This window comes from Strix uralensis, chromosome 10 (genome assembly GCF_047716275.1).
Source record: "Strix uralensis isolate ZFMK-TIS-50842 chromosome 10, bStrUra1, whole genome shotgun sequence".
NCBI classification, from domain to species: Eukaryota; Metazoa; Chordata; class Aves; order Strigiformes; family Strigidae; genus Strix; species Strix uralensis.
The window spans coordinates 17,004,188-17,017,283 of NC_133981.1; the positions used below are offsets into that span (position 1 = coordinate 17,004,188).

The 13,096-nt window shown below is 40.3% G+C and overlaps 1 protein-coding gene and 1 long non-coding RNA gene across 2 annotated transcripts in view; one reads left to right on the plus strand and one right to left on the minus strand.

Moving 5' to 3' along the window:
* The first annotated feature begins 3,430 nt into the window (after positions 1-3,430).
* The window catches only part of DCP1A (decapping mRNA 1A), a 38,651-nt gene continuing 28,985 nt past the window's right edge, over positions 3,431-13,096 (plus strand). The window contains exons 1-3 of the mRNA XM_074879374.1: positions 3,431-3,658; positions 4,712-4,752; positions 6,542-6,669. Coding sequence (XP_074735475.1) covers positions 3,524-3,658; positions 4,712-4,752; positions 6,542-6,669 — 304 coding nt within the window. The 5' untranslated portion in view covers positions 3,431-3,523. The remainder of the gene's footprint in view (positions 3,659-4,711; positions 4,753-6,541; positions 6,670-13,096) is intronic.
* The window catches only part of LOC141947816 (uncharacterized), a 43,041-nt gene continuing 38,594 nt past the window's right edge, over positions 8,650-13,096 (minus strand). Inside the window, exons 3-4 of the long non-coding RNA XR_012630270.1 lie at positions 11,122-11,264; positions 8,650-8,830 (exon numbers count right to left, since the gene is read on the minus strand). This is a non-coding gene — a long non-coding RNA (uncharacterized LOC141947816). The remainder of the gene's footprint in view (positions 8,831-11,121; positions 11,265-13,096) is intronic.

The window sequence follows — 13,096 nt, forward strand, 5'->3', positions numbered from 1 at the left end:
CTTTAAAATAACAGAGAAAATTGTGTCTCTTATAAAAAAGACAGGCTAAAGATTTGCAGGCTTGCTCAGAGAATTAAAATGCAGAATAAAAGTTCATTAAGTTATTGATTACTAGCCCAAGAATTGTCTGCTATTACAATTAAAGGAAAAACATCTGTAAAACCAATAAAAAGGGTGTAATTTGCGAAATATCTCATCAAACCAGAAACTTCTGACAATTGTTTCAAGTGGAAAACAGCAAAGACAGAATATGAGCTCTATGAGTCACTCAGATTTGCTGGACTCCATTGGACCCTAATTCAACTTCTAGTAATAACAGAAAATGCAGTGACTGGGAATGCTTACTGCACCTCTCCATCATCTTAACAGCAGCAATATATTCTTCCCTGATGATATTCAGCTAACAAGGAAAATACAAAGGGACTGCAGACTGAAGATGACTTTTTCTTATGAAGTCTGAGTGACTGCAGCCCAAATAAGCTTTGGGAATACATAAGTAATCTGCTGTGTGAAAAACAGGGGCCAGAAAAAAGAGTTTGTGTAACACAAGTGCGAACAGCAGAGCAGACATCGATGGAGAGACCCAGCCATGCTGTCACAAGCAACTAAAGGCGTAAAAGAGGGTCTTTATTATTTCACCTACCTTAACATTAACATATATCAAATAGATAGTAGTACTTAGGGTAATAAATCATCATATCCTGTCCTATAAAACCTCAGCTGAATAACTGAAATATAGAACCTAATGTGCTCTTGTTGAAACACAAATGGAATCTGTCTCACTCCCAGAGAAAACATCAAAAGGGCATTATGTACATCATCCTACTTCTGCCTGCTTCAGTGCAGGAATCCGGAACAGAGAGTGATAGATGAACGTTTTCCCAGCAGTAACTGCTGCATAGCTTCAAGGGAGGACAAAGAGAACAAGCCTGAATGGATACAACTAACATTTCAGTTTACACTGAGGTCACAGCTTGAGTCTAAGTATACTATATACTTTGGTGTACTTCAAGGTTGAGGAAGCAGATGGCAGGCCATATGACTCATTTCTGATGTAAAATATTTTATTCCAAGGCAACAACAGTGAAGAAGGGCTGAGAGAATAAATTCACTAAAATGCAGAATTGGAAGTAGCAGATGAAGGAGGAAAACAATCCATAACCAGAAACCACCACTTCTCTTTATCGAGGCTCCTCATGTTTCACTTTTAATTCAGGATGAAGCCAAGGAGTTTTCACACTTGGGAAGATCTCACACAGCAGAAGGCTGTCTTTTGCCAATAAGTTTTTTATTTTGAAAGATACCTTTGCTTTACGCTAATCTTGCAGAAAGGAGCAGTTTGGTGCAGATGTTTAAGATGTCATTTAAAACCAGCTCCTACAAAACTTTTTGTCATTTCCTTTGTTTCATTTGCACCCTTAGAACGTTGATTGTCTCTTTATAAAAGATTGTGTTCAAGCTTTAACTTCCTCATACTGTATTTTCCTAATACAGTTACTGAATAACAACTAAACATTTTACATCAAGGGATTTCTGACATCATAATAAGTGTCACTGTTAGCCCTTGATGGAAAGAGTTTTATGTACTTTACTAACAGAACCGGTGAAAACCCAAATTTTGCAGATTAGATTGGGCCCTCCTGTGGAAGGGGATGGGCAATTTATGGAGTTCTAAGACATTCTGTATGATTTTTATTACTTTTTAAAATGATGCTTAGGTCTTGGGATTCAGGGGTGAGTTACTGGGATGAAGTACACAGGAGTTTTGTGTCCAGATTACATTTTTTTCTAAGAAATACCTTTTTACTTTATACTAGAACCGATTGACATCAAACTAGGTAAATTAATGTTCCCTCCAAAAAGCTTTACTTTTATAATTTTAAAAAAATTGTATTAGACTGGAACTTGATACTTCCACTGCATGTCAGAAAGACTTTTTATGGAACCACACAACTGCTGGATCCTTGCTTATAGCTTGTGCATTAAATATCTGACATTGTGGGAGAGGATTATACTGTAAAGCTGTATTAAAATCAGAAGTATGTCCACCTGTAATGGAGAAGAACATGACCTGTGGTAACACAGAGCTTAGTGGAAATTCTTTACATTCTCAGAAGGGTCAGAAGCTTGCCACAAACATGGTTTTGTTTAGAAATTTACAATCCTTTTTCTTCCTGTCAGATTGCACAAAATGCTACAAAGATATTTGTATCTCAGTAGTCTTACCTTGGATATCATTCATGCCTTGGTCCTAATAAATCCACTGATGATTAAAAAAATTGCAGGAACAAAGCTTGGTGCACTGCATGTTACCTTGTTCGTGTTCCAGCAAAGTTAAATATGTACTACATAGGACTCTTGATATGTTTACTATACCTGGGAAAAAGAAAGTATTCCATTCTAAAATTCTTTAAAAATATTTAAAATTCCATGTCCCACTGCAGACTGAAATATTCAGATACCAGATAGTAACAAACACGTGAACAAACACCATCACCCCCAAAGTACTGGAAGATAATTCCTCCAGCCTGTGACCCAGCTCATCGCACTTCATAGGCCAGCCGGCAGTAAACTCAGACGCCTTTTATTACTAATGTCAGTAAATAAATAATAACAATAAAATAATGACCTCGTACAGTGTAAACAATACACAGATCTTTAGCTTAATCTGTTCCATTGAAACAAAGAAGCTATTTCTCTTCATGACATGTCCAGATGTGGAGAGACAACTCAGAAGCCTACTGAAGGTCTTGTACATGCTCAGGGGGACTCAGTACAGGGAGTGGAGCCGCGTAGGGCGGCTGATGGATCCCTCCTTCAGCAACGGACTGGAAGTCCTTTCCTCACAGCCCTGAGCTGAACCTGAGCAGCCTGTCTGACAGAAACCTCCCGGATGGAGCTCCAGCCGGCTGGAGCGGCGGGGAGGCGGCAGGGAGGAAGCACAGCATGGCGGGGTATGGCAGCGCCCAGTGGCTTTGGACACTTGGCAGCACGGAGGCCATCGCCCAGCTGTGCCAGCGCCCACAGCGGAGCCTGGGCAAACCCTGCCGCTGGTGGAGGCGCGGCCGCCGTCGCTGCCCACCGCCTGCCCCGCCGCGGCCCGGCAGGCTGAGCCCCCCAAGCTGAGCCCCGGCTCTCGAGGCCGTGCCGCAGGCCCGGTAACGCCGGCCCTCAGCCCGGGGCCACGCGTGTCGGCAGGGCCGGGGGCTGCCTCGGGCACAGCCGGCGCCCAAACCCCGCGGCCCTGCAAGGCCTCGGGCACGGGAGCTGCGAGGTGGGGGACAGGGGAGCCCGCGGGTCCGGGGAAGGGGGCTCCGGGTCCCGAGGGGGAGGGAAGGGCCTCGCCGCTGCGGGCTGCTGGGGCCGGCGGCTGCCGCGGCGCAGCCCGGGGCGGCTGTCCTAACCGCCGGGCGGAACGGCAGGCGCGGGGCTTGGCGTTCCGGCCGGCGGCGGGGACGTGCGCGCCGGTGACACCGCGCGGCTGCTTCTTGCCCTCCCCCGCGAGTGGCTGCCGGGACCCAAGATGGAGGCGGTGAGCAGAGCCGAGCAGGAGATCAGCCTGGCAGCCCTGAAGCAGCACGACCCGTACATCACCAGCATCGCCGACGTGACCGGCCAGGTAGCGCTCTACAGCTTCAGCCCGAAGGCCAACGAGTGGGTAAGTCCGGAGGAGCGGGCCGGGCTCTCCCCACGGCCGGGCCGGGCCGGGAGGCGGCGGCGCGGCCCCAGGCGGGGCGGTCGCCCGTGCCCTCGCCCCAGCAGCCGTCTGGGGGGCTGCTCTCGCCCGAGGGGCAGTATGGGGTTCAGGCGCCTTCCCCCCCACGGCGGTGTCGGCCCTGAAGGCGCTTGTGCCGGAGGGGAGGGGGGGGGGGGGAAAGGAGAGTCTGTGCTTGTGCCAGGGGGGGCCAGCGTCGGGCACCTACCCGGGGTGACTGCCCGAAGCAGCTCCGGCGCTGGGGGTTTCGTTGGCTCTTGGTGGCCGTTGCGGCGTTGACTTTTTTTTTTTTTTTTTCAAATTGTAATTTGTTGTTGTTGCTTATGCGTGTTGAACAGAGCCCGAATTCAGGAAGACCGGGATTTGAGAAATGTTCGTATTCGTCATTGTGTGAAAACGCAGTTTTCGCTTGACCGCCAGTTTTATCACAAAACTATAGAAATGGAAGTATGTGGAGCTTCACGTTGTCTTATGCAGCAACTGAAGCTGCACGCAACTTTCTGTGCTTGCGGGTCACAAGCATATGGTAGAGACTGCTTTAAAATTGAAGTCTGAAACAGTGCCATGGTCCATAGTTATATTGTTTTGTTGTTGGCTGTGCTGTCGTTGCCATCTTTTAAATAACAGATGTGGAGGGCAACTGATCCGATATATTTGCAGACTACTGAACTGTACTCCATATTTAAAATGAGGAGTTTTAAGAAAGGTGTTCACCTCAGACTGGTCAGGCTCAGCATAGGAAAGTTGTAGGATGCTGTACATCACATCATCAGATTGATAGCACGACAAAATCTTCTGGAAATGAGTGTAGTTTCCTAATCTTACTAAGAAAAAAAGATGGTCTCTGAAAGCAAGGGATCATATTTGTAGTTCTATAAAGTGAAACCTCATGGAAAGATAAGGATAGTGTAAATCTCTGTAATTAAAATGCTGTACAAAAGCTACGTAACTGTGTGAACAAGTATATCCCTTAAATGCAATTGCTGTCTTTTGTAGGAGAAAACCGACATAGAAGGGACCTTATTTGTGTATAAAAGGTAAGGGGTTTTTTTGTGGACTTTTTCCTTTTCCTTCCTTAAGAAAACAAACCTCAGGTGCCTTCATGTGTAGCTTTCAAACTGGACTTACTGCATCCAGTAAACTCATAATTACTTACTTGGCCAACTGTTAATGTCTGTATACGCATTTGAAAAAAATAAACTCTGCATGTAGGTGAATAACTCTGTCAAAAGCACCTGAAAGTACTGCTGAAAAATCAAAAAACTTGATGAATGCTACATATGTATTCACACAAAAACTAGTTTATAGAGCTTATTTGGTTAATCCAGTAGCGTTTGTTAAGGTATTGAGTTTGTTAAATGCTGAGTCTTCCTTTGTTTCCTAAAATCCACAAAGCTGATTTTGAAAACAAGGCAGATGACAATAAATTATCTGTTCTAACTTAATTTCTGCTATTTCCCGACAGTTTTGTAAATGGACAAAGTTGCCTAAAAGCTGGGGATCTGCTGGTATATAGTTTTGGGGGCTACTCAATTTCTTCATCAAAATCATGAAAGAATTTACATTTAAATGAGATGGGGGAAGGGGGTGGGAGGGAGAACCAGCACGTAAAACTAACCATGGATTTAAGTTTTAAAATACAGGTAAATCAGAAATCTAACAAAGAAATAACACACTGTTTAATGTCAGAAATATAAATAATGCAGGTTTAACCCATCCTGAATCAGACTGTCATTACAGTGTTTTATCCTGACACTGTGAAGTGATACTAGTAACCAGTTCCTGCCTACTTTGCTTCATCTCCAACCTTGGAAATGCTTCCTGTAAGAAAGCAAACCAAACTAAAAACCAAAAAACTAAGCAAAAGTTTCCTTGTGACTAGCTGATTATTTCAAACAAGTTCCATTAGGTGCATTAAAAGACTAACTCGTGATGATAAGGATTGTTGGCTTCCTCCTTAGAAGCTCTTGACAGATTTTGTTGTTGATTGTTCGGTAAAGGTGGCCACACTGTTACAGAAATCTTAACATTTACTAGCTAATTATATTTGACTTTTACCCTGCCTTCATCATGCTGCTGTGTTGATTATATGGCTGCTTACAAGCACAGTTGAGTATGTTGACGTGACATTCATGAAGCAAGAGAAAACAGATCTAAAACTATCTTGAACTTGCAGTGCTTGCTTGTTTGATGTTTTCTTTTTCCACCTATTATCTAGTAAAAATCTAGATAATAAAAATTGTTTCACTGAGCAATACAATTCTGAATAATTTAAAATCTACTTTGAGGATGCTGGCTTAAGTTTTTATTTTAAGAGTCTCCCTTTAGGAAGAAGTTACTGTGTCTACTTCCCCTCTAAGTGTATTTCATGTTATTTAAGCTAACAGCCTTCTTTAATTGTCATACCTATTTACAGTAAAGTAAATGTTGCACTGTAAGTGGTTGGGGTTTTTTTTCTCCTGTAATAAAAGGTTCTAAAATGCCTCAAAACTATCTTATGTTGAAGTACTGAATACACTTGCATTTTAATCCTGGAGCTGCCCCGGTTTTTTTTGAATAGACTTTTTTGAGGCATTTCTTTGATTCACCAGTTTAGCAGTATAGAACTTAATGCTACTCCTAATCCTACTTTGTGGTAAGTGTAGTTTGAAATTAGTTGGCATGCCAAGAAATGGCATAGAAGAACAATTATTAGAGCTTCAGGACTGCTGAAACTTTAGCTAATAAAGCAATGGAGATTTGAATATTAATTCATAACTGTTTTAGAAAATTGTATATGTTGATCAAGGTATTAATCCTTGTCTTTTGTTTTAATTGAAACAATAGGTCAGCTTCTCCTTATCATGGTTTTACGATAGTGAATCGACTGAACATGCACAATCTGGTTGAACCAGTAAATAAAGATTTGGAGTTTCAGCTCCATGAACATTTTCTTCTCTACAGAAATGCTAGCTGTGAGTATAACTTCCTTTAATCCAGATAACCTAGACCACTTCTAATTACTGCGATTTCTGTTTCAAGCATAATGTAATGGGGCAGGTTCCAATGAAATGTCTGGTGATGTTTTCTGTCTAGAGTGCTAGATTTACTTAAATAGATGTGCTATTATATTATGATGACCATCTGCTTTCAACAGAAAGAGGATATACTAACAAAGTTCAATATTGCTATATTCTGTTTCATTAATGATCTGATAGGTTTAATCTAAATGTAAACACAGTGCTATAGCATGAATAAAAAATTATGAAAGAATAGTGAAGATTGGTAGATTTTGGAACTATTTAACACCAAGAACAGTTCTAAGGGCTTCCTCTTTTGTAAGCAAAAAATTAGATGTTTATCAGTAGCTGCATAACGAAGTTGAAAAAATTGCTCAGCTCTAGGTTGAAGGTTTCTTTCTCCACAGCAGGTTTTGGACTCAGGAGATAGATGTTGATACTAAATTTCCTAGGATCCAGACTCTAGCAAGTCTGGGTGTTGGGATAGTCGTTATACAGATAAGTGGTAAAATAGCAGTCAGTGTCTTCTTGCTGCTTTTTGAATTCTGGTAGTGTTTTGGGTTGAGCTTCAGAGTCCCAGTGTACTGTGTTCCAGTTAGGTACATGCTAAAAATCCTGTTACTCCAAAGAGTTCAAAGTGTAAATTATGTAGACCTGAAAGAGTAGAGGAGGGAATATATGTGTGTATGAAATTCACATTAGGTTGAGTAAATAAATAAAAGGCATCCCACAGACCAGAGGGTCCTCCTGGTACAAAGGTATCATTTCATGTCCTCTTTTCTAGGTGAAGTTCTTGAAACTAGTTTGCTGCTGTGTAGTGACAGGTTCCCCTTACATGAGTTACACAGAGAACCTGTGTGCTGTCTGGATATAGAACTTCCTCAACACCGTGTCGTCTTCCTATCGGAATGTCCCCTTGAATTACAGATAGGAACACTACTTTGGCTATGCTTCAGTATACCTAAAAGAAAAGTCAAATGTTAATCCCTTTCTGTTTTCCCCTTGGAAAGGCTCTAGGATCTGTGGAGAGTAGGATAGATTCCATTATGGTAACAAAGAACAGTTTAAGATACGTTGTCTCCTCTGTTTAATAGTCTTAGCAATCCTTCTGTAAGTGTCACTGGGAGGAAAAAGTTAAAACTCTTCAGTAAGTTGAGAAGTCTAGGAGATGAGGGAAGTAAATGACTGGGAAGAAACTGGGAAGGGGAAAAAGTACTGCATTGAGTTGGATGTTTAAGCAGGTTGCTTGGTTTGAAAGGAAGAGGAGCCGTAGATGACGGTGGTAGGGGTAGGATGGCTGATGAGGTGACAGTAGAGGAAAGAATTGCAGTTGTGGGATTGCTGACATAAGGGAAGCAGGAAGTTGATTCATTTGTTTTTTGGAACTGCTGATGATATCAGAAAGCAGGAGCTGTTGTGGAATTACCATAGTGTATTCTAGTGGGAGTGACTAAGGGATCACTTAAAGGAAGCAATCAGAGAAGGTAAGCTGTATGTGAGTTCCTTAGAAACCCCTAAAGTTAATTATATGCTTTTCTCATTGGTAAAAGCTCTCCTTTTCCTACGGGACACTATTGTGTAATATCCATGGGAGGCTTGTTGGAGTCAGGATAGGGATGACACAGAAAAGGGTGAGGAAGGAAGAAATTCATACAAAGGTGAGCAAGGAAAATATTATAGACTGGATATGGGGAATAACTGCATTTTGAAGTAATCAAGAGTATCTTCCCTTTTTTTTTTCCCTTTTTTAAAATTACAATGGGAAGGATAGAAACTTTGGTTGGAAACTATCCTTTATCTCATCACTCTACCCTGTCTCCTAGAAGAGGGGGCTAGCATGTCCAGAAACAGTTTACCCTGATTGCAAATTGAAAATATTCAATGTAGTATGTCATTAGTTACTTCCCTGAATGCCACAAATAAGCAGCAGATCAGTTTTTGTGTGTTCTGCTAGTGTTCACTTTATTCAAATACAAGCTTAAAAGCACAGAAAACAGCATCTAAGCTTTTTATTCCTTATGACTTCAGCACTGCTAACTCTAACATTTTGCATTTAGTTGCTGTGTCTTGGGTTTTCTTCATTACATATGGTTTCCCAAGTTTTCTGATCTCTCTCCTGAATTAGAAAAAAAATGGAATTACATGATTGAAATGTTCTGTGTTAAATCTGTTTGCCTCTGTCTACATAGTATTTATGAAACTTTAAAAAAACAAACCAAAAAACCTTCAGGATTGATGTGGATTTGCAGACAAATTTCAACATGTATATATTTTATTTGTATGGGTAGATTAGGGGATTCTTGTCCAAGTTCTTTTCATGCAGAAGCATGAAAAAGTTTTGCATTTTTAGGACTAATTCAAATAAGAGTTTTAAGCCAATGGTTAACCTAATGTGTATCTGTAAGGGCTTAATGTGGTGTATCTCTAATGACTTAATGTGAAGTTCTTCTGAGATCCTTTAATGACTGAAAGGGGATGGACTGCTAGGTTGTGCAAGGAAAAACTACCTCTTATACAGAGTGCTGGCAACAGTCCTGTTTCTTGTAGAATGTTGGTTGTTGGGATTTGGGGTTTTTTGTATTCTACTTGAGGAAATCTACTGTGATCATTAGAAACTCTTAAGAGTAAGTTGTCCTGCTAAGATTGCTGAATTATTGAACTGATGATTCTATTTCCTTAGCTTACAGATGGGGAATGGTTCAGACTACCTGATAAAAACCTAAAATCATGCTTATTAATATTTCTGTTTGGCAGAGACAAACATATTTTGTGCCTGTATATTTAGTTTGTAACAGGATCAGTGACAAATTGTGGTTTACACTTCCCCAGGGCATGGTAGAAATAGTAGAAGAGGATCAAAGCAAAATTATGCCACCACATTTTTGCAGAAGGTTCCATGTCAACAATCTTTATAACTGAATATGATACTACTGTTTCACAAACTACATGTATTCACTTTGTTCTGGGATTCTGTCTTGACTTAAGAAGATAGTAAGGGCAAAGTCTGTTATGTATACCAGATCAGAGCTCTGGCATTTCTGTCTTGAATGGCATGAGAGCTCTTCTGAGTATATCAAGTGACATACACCTGTCTATGCAGAGCTGCTAACAAGTTATATGAGAAACTTTGCAAGCAGTATATAAACATTTTTGTTTGGCTGGAGGCTATAAGAGTGATTTGCCTGTCATGCTAGATCATGTTATTTTTGGTGAGTTTACAGTTCGATTTGTTCAAATACTTATTTTTAATGTATAATGGAATTTTTAGTTTGCTGTGTATCAGAACTTAGTTTTGTTAAGCTGTAGACATGAAATGCTTTATCCAGCTGCACAAAGGCTTTTTCATACTCTTAAAACAAGATGACGTAATTGCCATTCTTATGTCAAAGGAGGCCTGACTTATCTTTCATATTTGTTGGGGAGGTTTTCCACCATTTTGCAGGGATATGGGTATTCTGGAAGAATAGACAAGTGATACGGTACCTTTCTTAGATATCTACCTTTTGTTCTGTTCACCGAGTGAAAAAATTGACATTTGGGTCAATTTGTATTCATTAATCTGGTTAGATGCAAGACAGGTAGAGGCTTCCCCCCCGTCCCCGAAATTAATACCTTTTCTGTATTGTAGCCATTCATGGGAAAATCTTTCCCAGCTCCAGATATTTTTTTTTTTCTGAGAAACACTGTGGCTACATAATATGGTCCAAGCCGCAAAAGAATACTTAAGCCCAACAGTTTGAGAAAGGCTATGTCTACTTTTAAAAGTTGTATATAATGCTGCCTGAAAACTTAGACCATTTATTCATGAGGCATCAGATCCTAAAGCAAAAATGACAGGAGGTGTGATTAAGAAGCTGTGAGACATTATACCAATTACAGTGGTAAATAGAAGAAAAGGTATTCTACTTTTCATTGTTAAAGAAAGGAAATATCTTCAAATGTGAACAAATCAAGAAATTAAATCACACAACTTCTTTTCATTTTGGTAATGTAACATATTTTTAATTTAGAGTTCCTCTTAAAAGTAGAATTTTTTTAGATTATACTTCATACAAATGTGCCATTTATTATTGCTTAATGTGAAATATGTGTTGCCAGGTACATTTGATCGTTGTCTAACTTTCCCTCTGGATGCATGCATGTTCTTTAGAGTATTCAGAGTATTTGTTCATGAAGCACTGAATCCAACTGACCAATTTTTTAAATTAACTGGTTGCCTCTTGTCTGTATTTTGTGAAAAATATGTTAAACTCCATTTAAAAAAATGCATACAGTTCTGCCAGTAACAGTAGTGATAGTCTAATCTGAAAGTTCAGTACTTTCTTTCAATCTGTAATGTGAAAATTTGGAGATGATAGTTGGACTAATTTTCCTTTAAAGTAAAATTTTAAACAATGGCAAACTTACCTCTTAAAGTCTGCAAGAAGTATTCTTCTAAGTCTTTCTCATTTATAACTTTCCCTCTGTATCGGTGGTGTTGGTCTTGATTAAAAGGCTTTTTAATCCAAGCTATTTCACTTGAGAGGTTGGGCAGATTGATTTCCATGGTGCTGAAAAGAGAGATGCTAAGCATAAAACTTGGGTATTGAAATAAACGGTCCTTATTTGGTGTGGGTTTTTTGTTTGGTGGTTTTTGGTTTTGTGGTTTTTCTGCTTGCTTCTTATTCCTGTCCAAGGGTAAGAGTTAGTAAAGCAAAAATAATGGATTTTGGAGAGGCTTATATGTTTAAGTGGCAAACTCAGTTACAAAGCGCTGTCTTCTGGGCTTGTTGTATTATCGTTAATAAAACAAACTTGTATTCAGAACAGCAAAAGCAAAATGACTTGCATTATTTCAAATGGCTTTTAAAATTGTTTGAAAGAGCTCCTGACTGGTTTCAAAACAGGTCATCTTTACTGGTAAGGAAAGTCTCTCATTATCACCTTAGTTCCCAGCTGGCAGTGCATTAAGTGTAACATATCTCTGTGACTGCCGGAGCTGAATGGCTCTCCAGCAAGCGCATTAACCCAGTGGTTTAGTCTGAGATAAGAAAGGAGCCTGTTCCCGATACCTTTATAGCAGAAGACACAATGCAAGCTAGGGGGAGGGGAGGAGCCACTGAAAGCTGTTAAGAAGTTCTAAAAATACTTTGTTTGACTTGAAAGATGGCACTCTAACTGCAAGGGGTTTTCTACTCTGGTTCAGTGTTGCAAAGTAGTAATCCCTCTCATTCCACACTATACTTTGTCAGATGGCAGTTCGTTAAAGTGTTCCTGATCTTGGATGTTGTTTGCCACTTGCTGAATTACTGCAGTGCAACTGCTTGTGGGATTGTGCTGTGAACTGGATTTGTGAAATGGCCCTAGATATTCAAAACATTGAGAGGGAGGGACTTTTTTTTTTTTAATTCTACTGATTTATAAATCTACGTGGCAGGCTGATATTTAAATTGAGGAATATATGAATAGTGAATGAGGAATTTCAGTGAAGAAATTAGAGCAGATTGACTGAGGAGAGGTGGCATTTCAGCTAACCTTGCTACTGGAAGAAATACGAGCTTTGAGAGAGATGGCTTTATGTGGTTTTGCCTTAAACTCTGTTTGAAGTGTAAAATTATGCATATACCATATGCAAATGATGCATATATGTGCTTTTCTTTATGGGAGTGAGATCAGGTTAAGTTGATTTCCATGATTACCTTATAGGATGGGTTTCAAAATACAAGTCCTTTCTTTCTAGAGAGAGTTTGAAAGGTTATTGTCCTCCACTTCCAGTTGTGCCGCTTCATTCTACAGCAATATCTAAATTGGAATTGTAAAAGAAAACTTTTCTCTCTCTTCTGTTGGCTCTTCCAATTAGTTAAGGTAACTTTTAAACAGATCATCTTTTTGAATGAAATGAAGCTGTATCTGCACAAATGGGTAAACTGCCTAAGGCAAGAGAGTGCCAGTGTCTGGATCTCTGAAACTGGCAGTGCTGATGAGTACATGTACATGTCTTCTGGCATAGCATTCTCAGGCTACAGTTTCATGAACATTTTAGCAGCTTTGCCTTACTGTGCTGCCCCCAGCTTTCCTGTTTCTGTCCTCTCTTGAGCTGGGTGACATGTTTGTGAAGCTGATGCACGAACAGCATCAAGGAACTGGTCTGGACTAAAATGTACCCAGCTGACATAGGGGAGAGGGGGGAGTTGGGGTAGAATGAGTTAAGAGCAAAGTTGTGGCAATGTATAGGTGGTTACACTGCTTCTTTCTGCTTACTTAAAATGAAAACTGAAGTGAAACTACAGCTTTGGATGCAACTACATTTTATGTCGTCAAAGAGGGAGGCCTCTGTCTCACTGTGGCACTTTGCTATGCCCACTCTCTATTCAGATCTGCTAACTGAGCAGCATTGAAACAG